The 22911-nt window shown below is 38.9% G+C and overlaps 1 protein-coding gene across 6 annotated transcripts; it reads right to left on the bottom strand.

Moving 5' to 3' along the window:
• Positions 1-1198: 1198 nt before the first annotated feature.
• CASP2 (caspase 2) lies at positions 1199-22539 on the bottom strand. Of its 6 annotated transcripts, none has more exons than XM_056799827.1 (11): positions 22519-22539; positions 15617-15767; positions 15000-15167; positions 14730-14811; positions 14152-14297; positions 13713-13889; positions 6377-6505; positions 6130-6220; positions 3944-4093; positions 3592-3701; positions 1199-3413 (listed from the first exon to the last, which is right to left on the bottom strand). In XM_056799827.1, exons 2-11 carry the CDS (start codon positions 15764-15766, stop codon positions 3279-3281), a joined length of 1338 nt encoding a protein of 445 aa, XP_056655805.1. In that variant the 5' UTR covers position 15767; positions 22519-22539; the 3' UTR covers positions 1199-3278. The 6 variants fall into 6 exon arrangements, with proteins under 6 accessions (XP_056655805.1, XP_001366069.1, XP_007504553.1 ...); XM_001366032.4 differs by lacking the exon at positions 22519-22539 and adding an exon at positions 21151-21467 and having other exon boundaries at positions 14152-14246; XM_007504491.3 differs by lacking the exon at positions 22519-22539 and adding an exon at positions 21151-21401.
• Between the last annotated feature and the right edge of the window lie 372 nt (positions 22540-22911).

Raw genomic sequence — 22911 nt, 5'->3', positions numbered from 1 at the left:
CAAACTGAAATCTTCATGTCTCCTTTCAGCATTCTCTACCCAGTCTACTTTTCTCCTGTTTAATACCCTGAGTTTTTTCCACCTATGCACGATATAAACTCAAGACTACTTAGGAGCCTCTGGTCTCTCTAGTTTACCAGTGACTATCACCTCCTTAATCTTGCACATCATGTATATCTGAATACAACCCAAGATATTTTCAGGGCTTCCTTCTTGAATACAACCCTTTTGAATCCAAGTATAAGACTTTTCATTATCCATGTCAAGTTTCATAGCATCAGATTTGGTCCAGCTTTTAGCTTATCAGGATCTTTTTGGATGTTGATTTTGTATTTCAAGTTATCCTTCCTTTGTTATCTGAAAATGTGGTAAACATAAATATGCTACTGACAAATACATAAAACAGTATAAATACAGATTGCTGGGGTATTCCATTAGTGATTTCCTTCCAAGCTCATGCTGAATCATTAATAACTATCTTTTAGGTCAATCTCCTTCAGCCAATTTTTCCTATTAGTGATTCCACTGGGTTACGGAATGCTTTTTTTTTTTGAGGGAGGGCTCTTTCACATGACACTCTAGCTCCTTATCTTTATATTTTTTTCCCCATCACTGTTCCACAAATTCTCTATAATCTATTACCACGTTAACAACCAATTTATTATTCTTATCATTCTACCCACCTTCTGCTTTACCAAGGTCACTAAAGTTCATTCCCTTTAATCCACTCTAATCCTGGCTCTGATCCCCAAATTAGTTCTATTTCTATATAATTCACTCATTATTTCCTACGACTATAGTTCTTCCTTCAAGTATATATCAAGACCCCAGCTCTTTAAAGGATCATGCCCAAGTCAGATTGAGAAATGGAATCCAACACTAGACCATTAATTTATACACCTCTAAGAAGACTAATAAGACTTATTGAATCTACCTGACCCACTAGAATATCTACTGACCTGCCAAATTTCCTCTGATTTAATTGATAGGGCATTGAATGCTTGATGTACATGGCCACAGTGGTTGAATTCAAAGATGAGGTGTAATCAGTTCATTATCATAAGAGGTTTTTTTTTAGTTTTTTTTTTTAAAGTTCTGGAGGCAACATGTAAGCAAGTAGTGAGGTAGATTCACAAGGAAAATGAAAGACTTTAGGCATCTGATTAGCCATGAGGACAGAGGTAATGGTGACACACAATAACAAACATGAGTATTTATTTGGCACCTGAAAACAATACAAAACCCTGGCAGTGGGGAGTGGGGAGAGGCTCATTTCCAGATTCTTCCACATCACAGGCTTCCACCCTAGGCAGGGCTTAGGCAGATAGGCTAGGATAATGAATACCTTCCCTGGAGGGCCTCCACCCCAACTCCAATCAAAAAGTATTTACTGAGCACCTATAGGCCCTAGCATGGTACAGGGCACTGTGGGAGATAAAAGTATAATACGTGGTCTCTGAATTTACTATGTGCCCACACTACAGGGGCCACAGACTTATGACACAATCACTGCCCTCAAGAAGCTTATAGTTTCTTTGGGAGGCAATAAGATCATCAAATAATCAGAACACAATTAAGTACTAAGTTATGGTACTATTAAGTGCAAAGAGAACTCAAAGAAGGCTTCATTGAGGTGGGAATTGAGCTGAGCCAAACACTAGGTAAGGCTTTATATAGGTACAGGGTAGAAGGGAAGGCATTAAAGGTGGGAATATAATAAGAGCAAAGGCACCATAGAAAAAAATGAACATAGAATACTAGCTAGAGAGGAATAGGTGGTGCCTATTGGGGAATATAGGAAGAAAAGCTGGAATATATCCAGTGAGGTTAGATAGTAAAAGGACATTTAAAAACTAATCAGGGTTTAAGAGTCTGTAGTTTCTTTAGTAGGGAAATAATTTAGAAAATCAGTCTAACGGTAGCATACGGATTAGATGGAGGTTGAAAGACTGGAAGAATAGATACTGTCCAGGAGGCCGTTACAGTAATCCTGGCACAAAACATGGAAAACCTAGACTGGATGGAAAATGCGAATAGGGAGAAAGGCAGAACATCTAAAATGCAGAAAATGGGACTTGGTGAAAGTTCAGGCTAGGAGACAAAGGAAAAAAAGAATTATTCTGAGGTATCATTCACAAATCCATTCTCCATTCTTTCTCTGTGTCATCCATTTCAATAGGAAAACACAGAGGAAAGTAACCATTTATGAGATCTGGGAAACTCCCTGGGGGAGGAATAAGTCACCTTAATAACTTGAATAAGGGTAGTTGTCACCATTCTCTAAAGTTGGGCTGGAGTATATTCAGAGTAGGTGAATAGAGGAAGACAGTCCCCTCCTAACAGGGAGGCCTTTACAGTACTAAAAAAAGGAGAATGCATAGGTCATTACTGCAGATACAGTGTTTTGAGTTGTGCTTGGCCCTCTCAGGCCAAATAACTCCCCTTATTAAAAGATATCCATTGGGTTCTCAAAGACTAAGCTAGTGAAGTACAAGTTCTACTAGGCAAATTCTCATGGAGCTGGAAAGGCTTTAAAAATGGACCCAGTTGATGGTTCCCATGTCTATTATCCAAAGAGGAATCTAGGTAAGTTTCAAGAGAAACATCACCAAGAGAAGCAATTATTTTTGGCTAGGTTGATTCTGGACTGTCACTTACTAAATTAGGGAGGGGCTTCATAATGTGACAGTGGAAAGAATGAGCACTCATACTAAAGAAATAATTGATTTTAAAAGTACTGAATTAAGTAGTAAAGAACGTCACCCAAAATATCCCTGAATGGCAAGGGAAGTAGCATTTGAAAATAGAAAGGATAAAAGGTGGAGATCATCAAAATGGCTTAACTCATGTAACAGAGACAATGATCAAAGTGCTATTCACAATAATCCTGGTGGTAAAATCAATACCCACAAGAGGCTAGGGCTGGGGCTTGGTAGGGTATTCAATATTAGTACTTAGGAGTGAAGCTCACATACCTCTTACCCCACATAAAAGTATTGTGTTCTAGAACTACCTGCCAGACTCCCTTATTGTATACCCTAAGCACTCTTCTTGGCAGTGACTCTGACCAGGGATTGCCAAGAAATGGCTCTAGTTTTACACACAAGAGGAGCTGGCCTGCAGGCCCCATCTTCAAAGTGGAAAATAAAAGGTATGTGAAACCAGCCTGGGAGAGTCCCATTATCCCTGAGGGGGAGGACAAAATGGTCCATTCTGAAGAGGGACAGTTCATTTATGACTCCTGTGGTCTCACTCGGGTTGTTTGAGAAGATGGGAGCTCATTGTGTAGGGGGATGTCCTGGGAATAAGTAGAGGTGGCGACAGAGGGTGCTGGAGTACTCAGACATCTCCTTACTTCGATGAAACTCTGTACCAGGGGCATAGCCTTCTCGATCCTTGATAAGTGCATTAACCTGGAGAGGGAGAAAATTGTTAAGTCTCAAGCCAAAGACTTCAGGCTTTTTACAAAAGCCACCAAAAAGCAAGGAAAGCTCTAACAGGAAAGGAAGATAAGGGGGAAAAGAAAGTAGAAAAAATAGAGGCAGGGCAAACTGTGAAGATATGCAGAAAGCCAAACAAAGGGAGACTCGCCTTAACCAGCATGTCTGCCACGTGCATATCTCGAGCCCTCTCAGAGAACACTTGGGTCAGGGCCTCAATGTACCAGGATCCCCGCTTGGTGTTGCGCATGGCAGCTGTGCCTACAATCAGACCAGGACTGTGTTAGAATAGAGAGATCCTGGCCTTCAGGCTCATTACCCATTCCATAGTCCCTTCTGGAATAGTATCACCTTAAGCAGGGGACCTGAAGACTCCATTAACACTTCCCTCTCCCTTTACCATAGCTCAGTGCCAAAAGCACTAGCTTAGTGTCTGGCCCATAGCAGCTGCTATCTAAATGCCTATTTCTTTCCTTTCTCCTTTGTTCTAGAACCCCAAGTACCTTTGAGGCACGCATAGCCACAGATCATGTCAGAGCGTGTGGGCAGTCGCATTTTCAGTATCTTTTCTTTGCCAGCATCACTTTCCTCACACCCTGGAGAAGCCACATGCTCTTTCCCATCTCGAAGGTCTACCCCTCGGTCTGTCTCATCTGGAGGGAGAATGGACAGAAACAGCATTATCTCTCTGGGCCTGACAATGAGAGACCCAATTTTTCCCTCCCATTTCAAGAGGGACAACCACTGCTGGCTGCTGCCTCAGTCAATTTGTGCCTGATAGATACAAATGCAACCTCCTGAGAGAACACAAACAATTGTGAGAGTCCTGAGATCCTTCCAGCCCTGATAGGAAGGAAGGAGTGATTTGAAGTACTGAGTAAGATTCCATCCAGTGGAAGGGACTTTAGGAGTCATCTAATCCATCATCTGCCTTTGGACAGAAAGGAAAAGCAGCTGCTTTTAGCACAGGTCTGAGATGATCCTGCCTCTTGTCTCCTGGCTTGCTCTAGCAGAAAGAGTTTCTGGGTCTCACAGTATTTCGCTCTTAATAAGACTCACAGAAGAATGAAGTTAGCAAAATTGAGGAGAGATGGGGTAAAAGCCAAGAGAGTCATTCCTCAAGTAAAAGGGTAAGTGGGTGAGATTCTAATTACCACAGAGGCTGTATGTATACTTACTTGGTTTCTCCCTAGATATTTTATGGAGAATTTGGAAGGTGGACTCAGAATGGGCACATGAATGTATTCAAGAAGAAAAAATTTTAAATTACATTCCATTAAGTCAATTACTTGCCAAATCTTGTTGTTTCTATCTCCACATCTATCCCCTTGGCTCTACCCATTTGGTCATCACTTGAAACTACAATCCTCATCTTCTCTTGCCTTACTATTTCCAACAGTCAAGAATTGGCTTCTGCCCCACGACTGTCCCTTCTCCAATCTGGTCTCCACCAGCTGCCAAGTGAGTTTCTTAAAGCATGGATCAAACTATAACAGTTTCCATTACCTTTAGGGTTAAATAGAAACTCCTCTATTCAGTGATTAAGGCCCTTTAAAACCTAACTTGATTTTTATCTGCTCAGCCTCATTTATATTCCTACACATCAATCACACACTGTAAAGTCCAGTCAAATGAGTCTTCTGACAGTCTCACACACAGTATTCCACCTTCCACCTGTGTCTCTGCATTGGCAATCCTCCAGTTCAGAATGTTCTCCACTTTTCACCTCCATCTCTCAGAAACCCTGGTTTCATTCAAGGTTCAGCTTAAGTGCCACCTTCTGTATGAAGCCTTTCTTGATCCTCCCTCTTTTCTTCCTATATCAGCACTCAAGTTTAATTTACCACACCGCTGCGTATTTGCTTCTGTCTTGTCAACTGTTTTCTCACTTTAGATATGTCTATCTCATCTCACAAACTATCTGATAAGTGACTTGAAGGGAGAAATCATGCCTTCTTTTCTATCCTAACAGTGCTTAGCATAATAGGGACTTAAAATAGGAGCTTTCATTGGTTGGAAGCCATGTAAGAGTAGAATGCTCAAGGTCTTGGCTCCTAAGAGAGCTGAAAAAACTTCATGCAGGGGTAGAAAAAGGTTAGGATGCAGTGAAGTAAAGGAAAACGAAGCACCCCAGGTAGCACTATGGTCGAAAAGCTGGATAGCACAGAAATGAGTGCCTCTTGGGTCCCCTGCACAATGTACGGTAGTTAGGAAAAGGGAAGGGAGTTTTAAGAAAGAGAGAAGCAGACAGGAAAGGAAGGGAAAACAGTTATAGATGAGTGGCAGTTAAAGGGGAAGAAGGAAGTGAGGCAGAGATGAGAAGGAGAGGAACTTTGTTATTCACTCCTCTCATGCAAAGAGAGACTATCTCAGAGTTAAGAACTGAAGTGCAGAGAAAGAGAGCTCCAAGAGAGAAATGAGGATGCTGATATAAGTGCCCTGATGAGAAGATATGGAGATGCAGAATAGAGAGCTGACCAACCTGAGAGCCATGGGCTGCCCAAGTCCTAGCACAGCCCATGCAGAAGGAGAGACACTTACAGAGTGAGAAAGGCGGTGGCAGCAGTGAACAGAAGGGGGTGCCCATGGGATCCGATAGCACCTGAGAGGAGCAAACAGGAAAGTGAGAGCTGGCATGGGGACTGCCCAGGAGTCACTACCCAGGCACTGGGCTGACTATGGCACTCACCTCCACGACAAGCCTGGATAAAAAACATCTTGGGCTTGTTCTGCAGGTTTGGGCAGTTGGCATTGTCAAAGAGCCGAAAAACCTCTTGGAGCTGCAGTAGAAAAAGTGGATGAAGCAAGTGGGTTAAGTAATCTTCAGTACTGTACTTTTGGAATCCCACAATACATAGAACAGCTGTTACAATGTGAAAGGGGGAGAGAAGTGAGAAACCCTAGTTTCATTAGTTTGTGTCCAGAGACGCCTGTACCTGGAGCAGCTTGCCATCTACACCATAGATGCCACCTTCTATGCCATGAGAGAGGAGGGCAACCATACAGGAATCTGTGCTCTGGTGAGCTGACAGCTGTGCAAACCTCTGGAGATTCTCCTGCATCTTCTGAAAGACAAGATTCCCACATAAGTTACTATTAAGCAAGACTTCTGGTGAACCCACAATTTAAGTTTTTCTTACACACAAATATCTCAAAATGTCCTTTTATCACCTGGGAAAAGTATGTTACTACTAAGACCATTTTACCTTTACCCCCAACTAATTGAACTCTTTCAAAGACTTTTTATAAATGTACACTTAGTGATAAGGGTGATCAAGTGAAAGTGTGTGGACTACTACAGGAAAAGCACAATGAGTATGTGAAATCTCATATTAAGTGCAATACATTATTTTTATGGTGTATTCTAGTAGGGAAGATGTTTTTGTATACAGCAAGTTGCCAGAGCATATGGACATCTAGTAAGCATAATTTTTATAGGAAGAATTCAGGCTGAGGAGTTAATAATAGCATTCAAAAAAATTTTCCTCAACCCTAACTTATATATGTTCTTCCCTCCAAGATAAAATAGATATATTTACCACAATAAACTAGTACCAGGCCCCAGGGTCCTCATTCATTTTCTTCCTAACAAACAGACACAGCACTGCAATCTCTCTCTCCTTGGGTCAACTTCACCTGACATCAGAAAACATTTTACAACCACCTCAAAAAACTCAACACACATAGGAAGCTGTCAGAAAGAATCAAATAAAACAAAAGGTACAAGGTTGTCTCTTCCTGTATTAATCTCCCTACAAATTTCCTTTGATATCTTCTCTTACCTATTTTCTATATAATATTAAAGCTAAATACCCTCATCGATAATTCAAAGAAGTTATTGATTTTATATCATCTCGAACTTAAGATTTATTGATAATATCAAGCTAGAATTCAAATGGAATTTGTGTAAAATATTTTTTTGAAAAAGAATATCTAAAGCAGCAGCTAAAATGATCTAGTTCACATAAATAATTAAAGAAATACTTAAGGCAGCAGCTGAAAAATAGAGGGAAAAAATGGTTGAAAACAAGAGCCAGGAATATTAGCTTACAAATTACACTATAAAAATGACTGAATTTTCTTAACATAGAAATTGGCTATTACTGTGTACTAATAAAATATCACCAGGAAAAGATTTGTTATTTATAAGGCATATATTTGGAAAAATAAATGGCACTTCAAGGAAATAATCAAGTCCAGTATAAAGACATACATACCACTGTTCTCTTGCCCTCTAGTGGAAGGTGAGTGTAGTAACTGATATAACCTAACCTGTGGGCTAAAAGTAACTATAAATGCACCCTACCTCCTGAATGGGCAAGGAAAACAGAAAAGACCTCTTGATAAACTAGACTGTCTCAAAATCAAGGTGGCCTTACTACATTGATTACTATTGTTATCACATGTTCACCTGGACCTGGGGTTGTCTGCCCAAATAATGACTTCAAAGTCAGATTGACTGATTTTGCTATTGCATTCCTTCTATTACCAACTTGGATTCTTGCATATTCCTTGAACTCACTGAACTCTCCCAATAATAACAGTACTGATATTTAGACACATCAAATCCAATTTAAATACATTACATAAAATTTGGACTGGTAGTTTAGTTTAAAATGTCAGATTCTAAAGGTATTAAACTTACTAGAAAGGAGATATGGTTAATTTGATGGCTTGATCTTCTAACAAGAAAAGTTTAGAGGCACAAAAATTATCAAAATATGTGTTTTAGATCCATGAGAGTTCTTGAAAGAAAATGAAGAGTAGTTTTAAAAGTAAAAAGAGAAGTTTATGAATTAGTTTGTAGACAAATAACTATACAATAGAAATTCTCAGCAGACATCCTCTGATTTATGAAAATCCCACAAACATCATAAGAGGTGAGCTTCCTTGAGTGACAAGTGACCTCAGAATTACTGTTTCCTTATTAGTAACCCCTGCAGTTGGGTCAGGGAGGAGGAAGTTGCAATCTTCTTGCTACTCAATTTCAGCCTTGCTGCAGAAGCATTTTCTCATAGAAACAATGTTACATATGGTGGTCAGATTCCATAAATGCTTGTTTGACAGGAAATGGGGAAAAAAATGAAGAAACAAACAAAAAATAAAGATGTCAACTCAAAGATAAAGTATAAATGAAGCTAAATTTTAGCCATATTTATAGCTTAAATACTTTTATGGAAACTGGAAACACCATTTATAACAATTGTTTCTATGGGAAAGTATGCTCCAATTCCAAACATTTGTTGAATAAGTGAAATGCTGAATGAAATAAAATTCTGGAAATCAACTTGTCTGTCAATTAAGAGATGCTTATAGTTGCTGAATTTAGAAACATTTGGACATTGAGGAAAACACAGAAAGCAAAATAATTATAATTTTGGAGTGTGAATGAAACTGCTTATCTTTGTCTTTCTGGTTTTGTTTTAAAAATTAAATTCCTTAAGTTATAAGTGAATAGATGCATTTGAAGTTTTTCTTTCCAGAATTTTACCCAGTAAACTCCTTGAAGCCAGAAATTGTTTTCTTTTTTGTCTTTGCAGCCTTGGGCCTTTAGGTGTAGCTAGATATAAGAAAGATGTTAGCTTTGGAACAAGGAAAACATAGGTTTGAATACTTCCTCTGAAAACATATTGTCAGAGGTAAATCACTTAAGTTCTCAGTGACCTAAATTGCTCTGCAGATTATCATAATTTAAAAACCAACTGCCTACCTGCATTGTTGGAAGGAGTCTATTCAGCCCTGACCAAAAAAAAAAAGAAAAAAAAGAAAAATTCCTATATCCTAGTACCTATAATGGAGCAGGCAATTAATGAATGCTAAAGAATGAAATTATTTTAATAAATTTAAAATATATGCATCTGTGATACTTATGATTATACTATTATTATTAAAAACCAGGACAACTAAAGCAAAATCCACCATAATTATTATCCAGAAATTTATTTCTCTTTTTCAAAGGCCTTAGATCAGAAATTTTTCATTTTTCTTTTCTTTATGCATTTTTCTTACTATCTCCTGAAAAGGCAAAGAAAGTACCATTAATATATTTGATGGCATATACACATACAGCTCTTATTAATGCATAGTATGTTTAAGGAATTAATAATTAGAAAGGGTACTAGTAGATTTGTAACTTATTAACTTTGGACACTTACTTTATGGTAAGTTTTAAATGAATAAATGCATTTGAAGCTTTACTTCTTTCCAGAATCCTACCAAGAAAACTCTTACTTTACCGTAATAAAAGGAGAATCTATTACAATTATTTTATGTGAAAAGAACTACTCCTAGGGAGTCACTTACCAAGAGAAATTCTATTCAGATACAGGTAATATTTTAGAAAAAGCTGTTAAAATTATGGCTTATGGTTCACTATGGTTCCAACAAAGGATATGAATATTTGGTCCTTATATCTTAAGTTGTATAATGAAAGAGAAAAGGAAAACTTTTTACTCTGAAACTGATCAACATGTGAATAATCCTTATGTTGATAGATTCAGTCTCTGAATTTCTGAATCAAGAATAGACTTGTTTGCTCTGAACAGCCCTCAATATAATTTAATATTTTACACATTTTAAAATTTTATTGCTATCAAATATTGTTGCAATATTAAATTACCTAGTTCATATAGATTACGGATTGCTGCAACTTCCTCTTTGCTTCTAAAGCCCTGTACCTGAGAAGTAATAAAAGCCTAGTTAAAGGAAATATGAATTTCATTTTGTAAAGAACTTTAAAGGTAGGATAACTGATATATTTTTAAGGGTGACCTTAAAAAAAAAAGAGTACCCTAAAAGACCTGGTAGATTCTATAATTCCCAAATAAAACACCTATGTTAAAAGAAAAAAAAAACTGTAAATCTACATAGCACTTTTATTTGGGTTCTAAATATATGCCATGTGATGTTAAAAAAGTATATCCCTGAGTTTGATATTTTTAAAGAACAGAAAACAGGTTGATATGGTAGACTGGTTTGACAAAGTTAAAATTGGAAAAATACCAATACCTCCTCTTAAGTAAACAGCAAGACCCTAAAATTACTGATTATGAATTTAACTCTCAATCATTTAAGACTCATTTTTATTGGTATTTTTTCCCTATTTAGGAAAATGAAAATCCTTTTGTGAAAGTGAAGTATCACAGGTACTATTAAACTAATGCACTACATACAGGTTTTTTATCCCTCTAAGCTGAAAGGTTATCCCTCTAAACTGAATATATGAGTCGTCACATCAGCCTACAGATTAACACTAGAATGTTTCTTTCTTTTTCAATAAATACTTTTCAAAAATTATTTTTTTTCTGGTAGAATGAGCACATATAGCTGGTAAATCATGAGTTGTTTCTTTTCCTTGTCCTTATCCTTAAAACAAAATCAAGACCATACTTTTAGCAAAGTAAAAAAGTTTGACTTTATATATGGAAACTATGATAAAGTTATACTTATGCTAACAAGAACAGGTAGATAAAAATTGACCTGTTAACATAAATATCACTTAACTGAATAAGAAATTTCCATTGTGGAATGAATAAATAAATTACAGTCCAGGAATATAATAGAATATTATTATGTGGTAAAAAATGAACATGATAGACACAGAGAAGCATGGAAAGATTCATATTAACTGATACAAAGTAAAACAACTATCCCAAAGAGATAATAAGGAAAAAGACTTGTACAAGAATATTCATAGTTGAGCTCTTTGTGGTAGCAAAAAATTGGAAAATGAGGGGATGCCCTTCAATTGGAGAATGGATGAACAAATTGTGGTATATGTTGGTGATGGAATACTATTGTGCTCAAAGGAATAATAAAGTGGAGCAATTCCATGGAGATTGGAACAACCTCCAGGAAGTGATGCAGAGTGAAAGGAGCGGAATCAGGAGAACATTGTACACAGAGACTGATACACTGTGGTACAATAGAACATAATGGACTTCTCCATTAGTGTCAATGCAATGTCCCTGAACAATCTGCAGGGATCTAGGAGAAAAAACACTATCCTCAAGCAGAGGACAAACTGTGGGAATAAAAACACTGAGGAAAGGCAATTGCTTGACTATAGGGGTTGAGGGGATATGACTGAGGAGAGACTCTAAATGAACACCCTAATGCAAATACCAACAACATGGAAATGGGGTCGGATCAAGGACACATGTGATACCCAGTGGAATTGTGCGTCGCTATGGGAGGGGTGGCGGGGGGAGGGGGGAGAAAATTATCTTTGTTTCCAATGAATAATGTTTGAAAATGACCAAATAAAATAATGTTTAAAAGTTAAAAAAAAAAGTAAACAACTACAATAATGTTAATTGAAAGAACACTGCAAAAGTGCAAAGGACAAATCTGGCTTAAAAGAAGAGGAATGAGAAAGTATCTTCACTGACTCCTTTGCAAAGAAAGTGGGAGGAATGTCCCACAGTCATGGAATACTTCATTTAATGTTATTTTGATACATTGGCTTTGCTGAATTCCTCCCTCCATTTCTTTCTTTTATTCCCTAAATATGTTCAAAAGAATGGGTCTCTGGGAAGGATTCAGGAGGAAATAAAGGTTATGTAACAATAAAAATATTTTTTAAATGTTAAAAAAGAAAAAAATGATTGTGGAACAGTTAAACAGAATTTGGTATATTCATATAATGGAATATTATTGTTCTGAAAGAAATAATGGCTGGGTGTGGTGATACACTTCAATAATCTCTGCTTCTGGGGAAAACTGAAACTGGTGGATCCTTTGAGCTTGTAAATTCTGATGAGGTAGTACTGCTAAAAACTAAGCAAGTTAAAGCATCTGTGCCAATCAGGAAAAGTTTGCTTTTATATTTGTTTTATGGCTAAAAATCAAAGTTAAGTTGGACCAGTATTACGAGGAGCCCAAGGTTTATATGAACTGATATGGTGATATAAATATGCATAGGATACAATATATACTTATTACAATAATATAAATGGGGAGAAAAAAACAAAAAGAAATGGAACAATGTATAATTATAATGACTGAACTTGGGCCTGAAGGGGAAAAAAAGCACTTCCTTCCCCCTTTTACAGAGATGGATGACAACTGGTGTGGAATATTGCTTACTCTCCAAGACACAAATGACAGATTTTTTTTTTGCCAAATTATTCCACCCTTTCTCTTTTGAAATTCTTTATTATAAAGGATGGTTCAATGAATAATGGAGGGGAGAGGTTTATATTCAGAAATAAAAGTGAAAAGCCTAAAACATGAAAATAAGATAGTTTTTAAAACAAATATTATTAAATTCATTTGAATACTTCAAAGAATGTTATTTTATCTGATGATTTTGTTTCTACTATTCTAACAAAGCAGATTACAACTCCTCTAAAACTTGATCTTTATGAATTGCAGTGGCTGAGAAAAATCATCACTTATTGGTCAGACTCTTCAAACTTAATTCTCAGGCAAGTCTGTGGCCAGGCATTTATAAGAAAGCCTTTCAGTTTAGTAGGATCTGTGCACTACTGTCATCTTTGAGAATCTCCAGGCCATGAGACACTGACCAGGACTTTATTTGCATTTCACAAATCTCCACTAATTTAAAATAACTAATATCAGAATCTATAAGCAGAAGCAAGTGATGCTATTAAAGATGGCTTGGTGACAACAAGGACTATTCAAAAAGGATAAGAATTTTTCAGTGTATCCTTTAGCACTATTCAAGGAGGGAGGCATTTGATTCTAGATAACAATAAGAACATATAACTAACTTTCCCTTTTCTCTGTGCTCATCAAATAACTGTTCATTACTTTAGTCCTCTATGTTCACCAAGAAATGAACTCCTAATAAACTAGTCTTGATTACTGGGGCAAGTATACCTTCCAATATAAAAGAATGGGCATTCTGGTTTAGAAATCACTCTCTTCTGAGTTTGATCAACACGAATCAATCCCACAGGGCATTGTAACCCTGTTTAAGTAACCCTGGTTAAGCCTGAAGCTATAATCTGAATACCATATGGAGTCAAATACATGGCCCCACTAAGGACACTGGTACTCTATGAAAATGATTCTCAAGTAGCCAATTGGTCTTACACATCCTTTACTAAACTACAGTAATATTGGGCACCTGAGTGGGGGAGAGAAAAGAATTCTTACAGGAGAGGCTAATGTACATAGTAGCAGCAGAAGCTCTAAAGGGAAGGTTTATATCTTTTATTCAATCCCTTAAGCCCTCATATATTTGGTTCTAAGATTTTTTTCCTATAACCAAATGCAAGGCCCCTTCCCCCCTTTCTCAGGTAGTACCTGTGCAGTCTGGTCACGCAAGACATGAACATCATAATCTAAGAGCTTGAAGAGGGTCACTAGGGAACTGTGGTCCACATCCCCACCAGATCGGAACTCTAAGTCTTTCTCTCCATTGAAGTGCACATTGCTCAGCACCATTGCTAGGCCACGAGGTCGAGACTGCAATCTGTAGGCCTGTGTAGGGAAAGGCTGGGTTAGACTGCAAAAACCAAGACCAAATAGCTATCTAAAAGTAGGAACTATTTCTTCCATAAGACTAGGAGCTCCATGAGGATAGGGGCCATATTTGATTCTTTTTTCTCCCTCATCCCAATGGGTCTAATAAGGAGGGGGGGTGGGGATCTGCACACAAAGGAACTCTCAATAAGGACTACATTTCCAGGAGAGGGATCCCCTTCTTCTTTCCCATATCCTCAAGTCCTTCTCTAAGACTCACCAAATGCTGGTGTGTTTGATAAAACTCTGGAGTACAGGGTTTCACCTGGAGGCTGGGAGGTCCATCTCCATTGTCCAAAGAATGTTCCATGGTCTCTGAGGCAGAGACAGGCAAACAGTTTTCAAAATCCAAGTTTAAACTCAGCACTGCAAGAAACTGAGAATAGACTTAATCCTTCCTATCTCTGAGAGAGAACAGCTTTAATTACTATAGTTAGAAGTTGAATGTAATTTCCTTTCTCATTCCAGAATAAGATTAGTTTTTATTAAGCAAGATTCATAGGTGCAAGGATCAACTGACTATGGGAACTTCTAATTCACAGAAGTTGGGAAGAGGAAAAGATAGGTCACTTTTCAAGGTCATGGTAGGTGAAAGTCTACATGCTAAACTACCAACCACCTCACTATTGCTAGGGTAGGGGCCACACCTGGTACTCATTCTAACAAAAGCTTTTTTTGGTTCCTGGCCAACTAATTAAAAGAACTGTCTTCAGCACATGGGAAAGAGGAGGCTGGTGCTCACAAAGACCAAATAAGAAATGGGAAGTCCAACTATCACTCCCTCCTCTGAATCCTCACCTACAGACAGGCGGAGTTGCTTGTGAGGGGGACAGGAATCACACACTGGGAGAGGGAAACTTGAGTCATAGTCACAACCCAACTGTAAGAAAACAACAGTTACCATGCTAAGTCTCAGAGACATGCCAGTCACAATAACATCTTCTTTCAATATTCCAAATCCCCCATTGACAGTTCCAAGACTGCTAATAAAAAGTTCATTTGAAGATCCCATCCCTCCACCCCCCTAACTCCCCCAGCCTGAAACATCACATTTTCAATTCCCCATACTGGTGGCCGTAGATTCTGAAAGCTGTAAAGGGTTCTATGCAACAGATCCTCCAGGTGCCCTTGCTTGGTTTCCCGTAGGGCATCACAGAAGGCTTCAAAAGCATGGGGACCCCTCTTGGGCAGCAAGTTAAGGAATTCCACATTCTGGCTGAAACTGCCCACTTTGGCCTGGAGCAAAAAAGAAGATAAAAAAAAGTAATTATATTTGTTTAACCCATACCACAATTTTTTCCCCCCTAAGAGAACAGCTACCTCACACTCCCAATAATGTTTACCAAACTGCTTTTCTTCTTTTTTTTTGAAATCTTTTTTATAAGATATGGCTCAATGAATAAAGGAGGAGTATATCTGGAAATAAAAGTGATGTAAAAACAAAACCTATTACATTTTTGTTAAGAGAGTACTCACCAATCCAACTCACCAATATTTATTTATGGGAAAATTGAGTTTAATCCCATCCTTGCTCTTGAAACCTTATACTATCTTTAGTATCCCCTTTGATAAGGTCATGTCCTCTTTTCCTTCCTGTTCATGGCTTGTGTTCCCCCTCCACCCTGCTCCCCCAACCACCCCAACTATTTTTCTCTCTAACCTATGCATCTGCAACCTCCAGCTACCTGGATAAGTTCTCTCATCTCTAGGGTGATGATATCCTTTTCCAAGAGGTGCTCTAAGAGTTCACTAAGCAACAACTGCTTGGCCAACACAACTCGGTTCTTCTTCAGAGCTTCCTGGTGTTCCTGCTCCATACCCCAGACTCCCAACATCCTATAGAGGAAAATGAAAAGGAAAGGAAATTGTTAAGAAAATGTGTCTTTTTCCCTTCCGGTGGGTGGTGGGTGGAGGGTAGAGTAGAAGGAAGGAATTGTGGGGAGAAGAGGCAGAGGAAGAACACAGAAGACCAAGGCTAACAAAGCCCACATTTTAAATACACTTTATTCAAATTTGTTTTAAAATCAAGTTTGTACTATAAGTAATACAGTTCACTCAAAGCTATAAAAAAAAAAATATGCTTGGCCTTTTAAGGAATTCAGTTAGCCCAGAACATCAACTCCATTTTATGGACTACTGAAGTCTATACAGAATGCAGTTTGATAGAGGTGTATTTATGTGTACACATATACACAAATATATGTATATGGGAGGAAAAAGGTTTCAGTGTTAAGAAAAATTCAATTTCTTTGGAGGATTCTGTAAAGAGAGGTAAATCTTAATTTAGGAAAAGCACATCATTAAGTTAGCAAATTTAGCAGACATTTCTGACTGAGACTGCCAAACAGAGATTTGTTTTTAAAGGGCCTAAGTAAGAAAATATGGTAAGTTTAGACACAGGCTGGATAATTTCATATTGAAAACTGTTTTTAAGTGAAAACAATATCTTTGGCCTAGTTAAGCTGATGAAACTTTAACTAGGTTAAAAAGAACTCAAAGGGAACTGAAACTGTTAGAATCTAGCAAGAGGGTGACAAGAAAAGACTGTGACAGGAGGTGGTAAATCAATGTTACTAAGTGACTTTATAGAAAATGACTTTGTAGAAAAATAGATCTTTAAGGTTTGTGGGTCTGATTGATACAAATTTCAAGACAGTAAAACTATTCAGTCACATTATCAAAAACCTGGCAACTAATACATAGTGCCTGATAGTGGTGAGACCTCCATCTCTAATAATGTTCTGAACTAGGATCTTAACCTTCTTCATAATCCCCACTCCTCTGCTTCTCTTCTGTCCCTCAACCTGTCACAAGAAGACTATCCCTGCAGCCCAGGATCATGATGGGCTCTGCACTTGGCCAATGTATGTCTCTCTCAGAAGATACTACAAGGGTAGACTAGGCTATATCAAATCAACAAGCATTTAAAAAAATAATGTGCAAAAGGCAGCTAGGTGGTTCAGTGGATAAGAGTACCAGGCCTGGAGATGGTGGTCCAGGGTTCATATCTGGTCTTGGATTCTTCTTAGCTCTTTGACCTTGAGCAAGTTATTTAACCCCAATTGCCTAGTCCTTACCACTCTTCTGCCTTGGAACTGATACTTGGTATTGATTGTAATATAGGATCTGAGGGTTTAAAAAAAAATTTATGATCAAGGTACTATCCTGGGTGCTAGAAGGAAAAAAAAGAAAGGTGATAAATAGTTCTTGTCCTCAAAAAGCTCACGTTCTACTGAGGAATAACACATGCAAGTAAATAAATAAAAAAAATAATCTGAGGAAGGAGAAAACACCAACAACTACAAATATCAGAGAAGGGTTCCTATACAAGGCAGAACATTTAGTTAAGCCCTGAAGTAATCTAGGCTTTCTAAGAGGCAGTGACAAGGGAAAGAGTACATTTGAGACCTGGGGAATTGTTTGCTCAAAGAGAAGTTGAAAATGGAATCCTAAGATGAAAACATAAATTAGGCCAGTTTGGTTATAATCTAAAGTGCACAAAGAGGAACAGTAATGTGAAATAAGTTGAAAAAGGTAAGCTGGAATCAAAATGTGAAGGTCTATATCCTTGAGCAGGGGAGTGACACAAGTGTATTGAGCTTTAAAGATTGTTTTGGCAATTTTATGAAGGATGGGTTCAAAAGCAGAAACTAGAAACTGGGAAATAAATTAAAAGGCTCTTGCAAATGGTCAAATGATCCAAATAAGAGGAGAGAAGGGTTTGATTTAGGTTGGTAGCAGTTTTGAGTTGACAGAAGGTCAGATTCAAGAGAAGCTACAGTGATATAATCAGTAAGACCTGGAACCTGATTGATTGCATAGGAAAGAGGTTAAAAGAGAATAAAAGGTTAAGGCAAACACAGAGGTTGAGAGGTTGAGTAACTAGAAGGAGAATAGCATCCTCCAAAGGAATAGCTGTTTGGAGAAAAAGGTGGGGCTAGGGTTTGGGTGTAGGAAGAGAAGAAATAATATATTCTATTATAGACATGATGAATTCTAGATGCTTATGAGACATACATAGTAGAAATGTCTAAAAGGAAGTTGGTGATGCTCCAGGAACTCTATATCACCTTTTGCATTGGGTGTAGATATGGATTTGGGAGACAATAGCACAGAGATGATTAATGAATTCCAGAGAATAATGATAACAAGACAAAAAGACAGAGAAAATAGAAGGCCTGGGCAAAAGTAGTAGGTAAAATCAAGTTAAGAAGGGGCATGTATGATTATCCAGCAAAGGAGACTGAGGAAAATCTGTAAAACAAGCAGAAGGAGAAGTGAGAGGACTATTAAAAAAGGAAGAAAAACAGAACAACCACAAAGAAGGGGTCCTCAGTTGTATCGGAGGCAGCAGAGGTAAGAAGGAGGAGGAATAAAAAAGGGGCATCAGAAATTAAGAGGGAAAAAATGATTGGCAATCAGTGGTAACTTCTAGGAGGCTGAAGATAAATGACTGAAATGGGAGGTGAGAAGCTAAAGCAGAAAGTGCAGTTGAGTGTTTCAAGAAGACCAGCAAAGAAAAGAAGATAAAGGTTGAAAGCATGAAGAACTGGTGGGATTAAATATTCTTTCCCTTTGCACACCACATTAGTAGACAGATGCTATAACAGGACTGTAAGTAAAGATACCACTTCTTTTGTGTGTGGACAGGTCAGTGGACTTTCCTATAGATTCCCAGTAATCCCACTTGCCCAAAGCACGAAGGAAAGGAAATATTTGGCCCTCTTAAAAAAATTAAGCCTTTATAATGGTGCATTAGTCTAGTTCCTAGTCAAGTCAACATGCTTTTATTTAGCAATTATTAAGTGCTAGGCACTGTGCTAAACACTGGAAATACACAGAAAGATAGAGACATTATGCAAAAAACTATGCAAATAAGATACATCAGGATAAAATAGAGATAATCTCAATTTAAAGGCAATAATACTAACATCTCAAAAATTATCTGTGTTTTAAGGAAAAAAAATCACACAAACGAGTTCTGCAAAAGTAATTTTGCAGAGAACCAACATTACTATCATCCTCAAAGTAAATTGATGATATAGAATAAGACTGATCCAAATGTAGGCTTTCCAAAATTACTCACAGTGACTTGGAATGTTAAACCACTTATCTAGAGAGGGACATAATAATTCTTTCTAACATTCAAATCCTGCTACAATATGGGGAAAGTAGACTGCAACATTTACCCCAGAACAGCTTGACCAAAGACCTGCCAAAGCATCTTCAAAAGGATTCTTAAAAATGTGAGTTTGTTATCTGGGAAGAAGATAACATCAAGCCATTTATTAATAGATACTGACAATAAACAGGTAATTTATTGTAGAATGTAGCCTATTAAGTTCAGAGAGATGGATAAGTTGGTGATACAAAAGTCTGGGGTAGAGGGTGGGAGGGCAACTATTCATGTAAGGTGGGCAGTAAAAGATGATGAATAAGTACCACAAAAATTTTAATCCCATAGCCCCATATTTGGAATCCCTTCTGCATTTCTCTGACATTATTTTCCTTAAAGCTCTAGTGGAAACTTTCCTGTACTAGGCTATAAATTCCTTGATTTATAGGAATTAAGTCTTATTTTTTTCATACCACCACCAAATAATAATGTTTCACTCAACATTTCTTTAATGGGGACCAATTTCCTCAGTGAAAACTTCTTTGTCTTCATTGATTACACTAGCTCTCAAAATCACAAAATTATAAAACTTTTATAAGAAAAGGAGCAAGAATTTATTTTTATTCCACACATTTAGCACTTAGCTATAGTATTCCAAACTTCTCATGAATTAGGTAACCCAAGAGTTACTTAGATTTAGCTAGAAGGGCCCTTAAAGACACTGAATCCCCAAAAAGGTGGAAGTTATTTACTCCAGGTCATACAGGTAACAATAGCAGACATAATAGTTAACCCTGAGTTTTCTAATTTCATTGTTCAGGACAGTGTACAGTAAAGTACTCAAATGCCACTTAAATATGCTGACTTGAAAAATGAACTGTTAGGATAGCTAAGTGGCACAGTGAAGAGAGCCAGGTCTGGAGTTGGGAGGAGCTGGGCTCAAATTTGATCTTAAGACATTTCCTAGCTGTATGACTCTGGGCAAGTCACCAATTGCAGCTCTTGTGTCTTATAGCTAATACAAAGTATCTATATATACATAAAACTATAATATATACTTATATGTATAAAATATACTTATAGTTGATACTAAGTAAGGGAATTGGTATTTGGAAAGGAAGTTGACATAAAAACAAAAGATATAGATTAAAAATGTAAAAACAAATGTTTATCACTTAAAAGACATGAGTCTTATATATAGCTTTTCTGGGGTTGTTTTGCTCTTCCCCTATAAAATGAATAGCCTGGATAAATCTCTAAGAATCTTTCCAATTCTATAAATCTGAAAGGTCCTAAAGAGTGCATGAACTATTTTTTCTTTTTAACATCTTTAGATAATTGCATTTCAATATTACCAGTTTCCTTTGAAATCTTATATATTTTGCAGCATTACCCTGAGCAGGGGTCCAAAAGATCCATGACACCTCCCCTCCAACAGATTAGGAATCCCTGACTTGGGAAGTTAAGGGCTCAACTGCACAAAAATCTCCCACACTGGACACCTGAAGGTAATAGGAACTCATCACCTACCAAAGAAACCCAGGAGTTCTAAAATGTTCAGAAGCTTTTAAACGGAGAATGGGGCCCTCATCACATCCCCATCATGCCCGTGCCTGATACATCACTTACAAGAATGGTAAGGACGCCCACTAGTCCTCCACTTACCCCACGTGTACCCCGCCCGGCCCCGACCCTCACACAATTGTTAGCAGTCTAGATGGAAGTAAAACAGGCCCAATAAGAGCCCCTCCTTCCCAGACTTGTGCCGTGGATCAGCTGAGGTCAAGTTTGCAAAGCACTTAGGGCAGAGCCTTGCACAAAGTAGGTGCTTAATAAATGCTCATTTCCTGCCCGCCTGGAACGGAAGGGAAGGGGTGGGGGTACCCGGATGTTAACTTCCAGGTGGGACTGGCTCAGAACCCCACAAGCGCCAGCCTTTCTCACAGGGAAGGGGCGGCGGTCCCCAGGTCAAGGGTCAGGGATCAGAACACTCTTGGGAGTTGGAGCCGAGGTTCAGGGAACTCCGCTGGGCTCGGGGGAGCGATCCCAGCCCAGGCTGCTCAGCAGACGGGAGAAATCTGTGCCGTCGCGAGTCCCACTCACCTGCGTCCCCCGTCCCCGACCGTCGACACCCCTCGGCTGAAGGCTGGGCGGGCTCCCGCGCGCGCCTCCGCCATTTCCCGCCTTTCTCAGCCTAGGGAAGAGCCGCCCACTCCACAAACAAATAAAACGCCCCATAGGGGCCAGCGCTCCCGCCCCCGACCCTTTCTCTTGCTCCTCCTTTCTTTCCTATGCTGAACGCGCCTGCGCGCGGCCATTTTCACCTCGCCCCGCGACCAAACCTAAAGCTATAATAGAATTCAATCGCCGCCTGACGTCTGGCGCAGGCGCAGAAGCGCCCTGCTCCGGCGGCGAGCCGAGCTCTGGCCCTCTCCCGGAAGTAGATCGAAAATCTCGGTGGGGGGGGGGGGAGACGGAGGTGACGTGCTCCCACTTCACGTCAGGATTGGATCGGTTGTAGATTCCCGCGGAAACAGACGTATTAGTTCGCCCATCCTAAGACTCCACCCACTACCTCCTTTCGTAACAATAAGTTTTTTTTTTTTTAAGTGACAGTCAACTGAAACCTGCTTAATAAATTCCCAGAGCCTCACCTCAACCACTCCCACTTTACCTAAGCGAAAACTGAGACTCAGTGATGACTTTGTTTAGCTCTAGGTCCTACCGGCAAAAAGCAAAGGACCTTGAGCTGTTCTTTTTAAAGACCATTGAGCTTTATATCTCGTTTCGGATATCAGGGGTACCAAAGAAAGAATGAGGTTCGAGAGTGTGTTGGCAGCGAATTATTAAATTTTCAGTGGGAGCATTTAAATCTCAAATTTGCAAACGCGATAATACGAATTAAACTTACGTTTTTGCTGAAAATTATGGAGAGCCGGTTGTTAAACATTTATCAGGATACCACCCCCCCTCTTTCATTTTCCAGATGAATAAGAAGAGGAGTTATATTTCTTGAAAAGCAAAACAATTAGGGTCTCTAAAGGAAGCACGTGCCAGGCAAGTCAAACTACTGCCATCACTCTGATTCCCATTTCCCCTCAGACTGATAGAGATCTTGCACCCAAGGGTACCCCTCAAAACCACCAGACCTGCTTCCTGCTCATTCTCCATAACCATCATTGAAAAATTATTCTGGAAATGGGGTCCCACCTTCCTCATCACCACCAGCAACAACAAATAGGCACAGGAGTGGGAACATTCCTTGCCTGCTTCCAGCCCAGTCCTCATGGCCATCATTACCAAGGCAATTTATACTGAAGAAAGTGCCAGCCATCCAACCTATCTGTAATCCTGCCTCACTCAGGGCAGGCAAATTGACAGAGATGAAGCAGCTAGCCTCTTCTCTCCCCTCCCCTTCCCTCCCCTTCCCTTTCCCTCTCCCCTCCTCTCTTCTCCAATTAAAACGCTTACCTTCCACCTTAGAATCCGAATTAGTTCCAAGACAAAAGAGCAGTAAAGGCTGGGCAATCCACATTATGTGACTTGCCCAGTCACACAGGAACTGCCTTTAACCACATTTGACCTGAAGATCTCCCTCTCTGCCTGGCTCTTCATCCAACAAGCCACCTAGTTGTTCTAGCATCAAAGCATTCTAAGGAAAAGACTGGAGGCAATATGTACTGAACAGTTTAAACCACCACTACCAATATATCCCTTAACAGGACACTGAACCTAAGAGCCTTGGGAATGACAATGCTTCCAACCCAGTGATAATTCCTGGGAAGCAGCGCCTGTGAAGATGCAGCCTGGCAATTCCTCCTATTGGTCTTGTAAACACAACTGTTAGAGATCTAGAAATTTTTT

The sequence above is a fragment of the Monodelphis domestica genome, chromosome 5 (genome assembly GCF_027887165.1).
Source record: "Monodelphis domestica isolate mMonDom1 chromosome 5, mMonDom1.pri, whole genome shotgun sequence".
NCBI classification, from domain to species: Eukaryota; Metazoa; Chordata; class Mammalia; order Didelphimorphia; family Didelphidae; genus Monodelphis; species Monodelphis domestica.
Note: the sequence above shows the minus strand (reverse complement) of the source record. Positions and strands in the feature narration are given on the sequence as shown.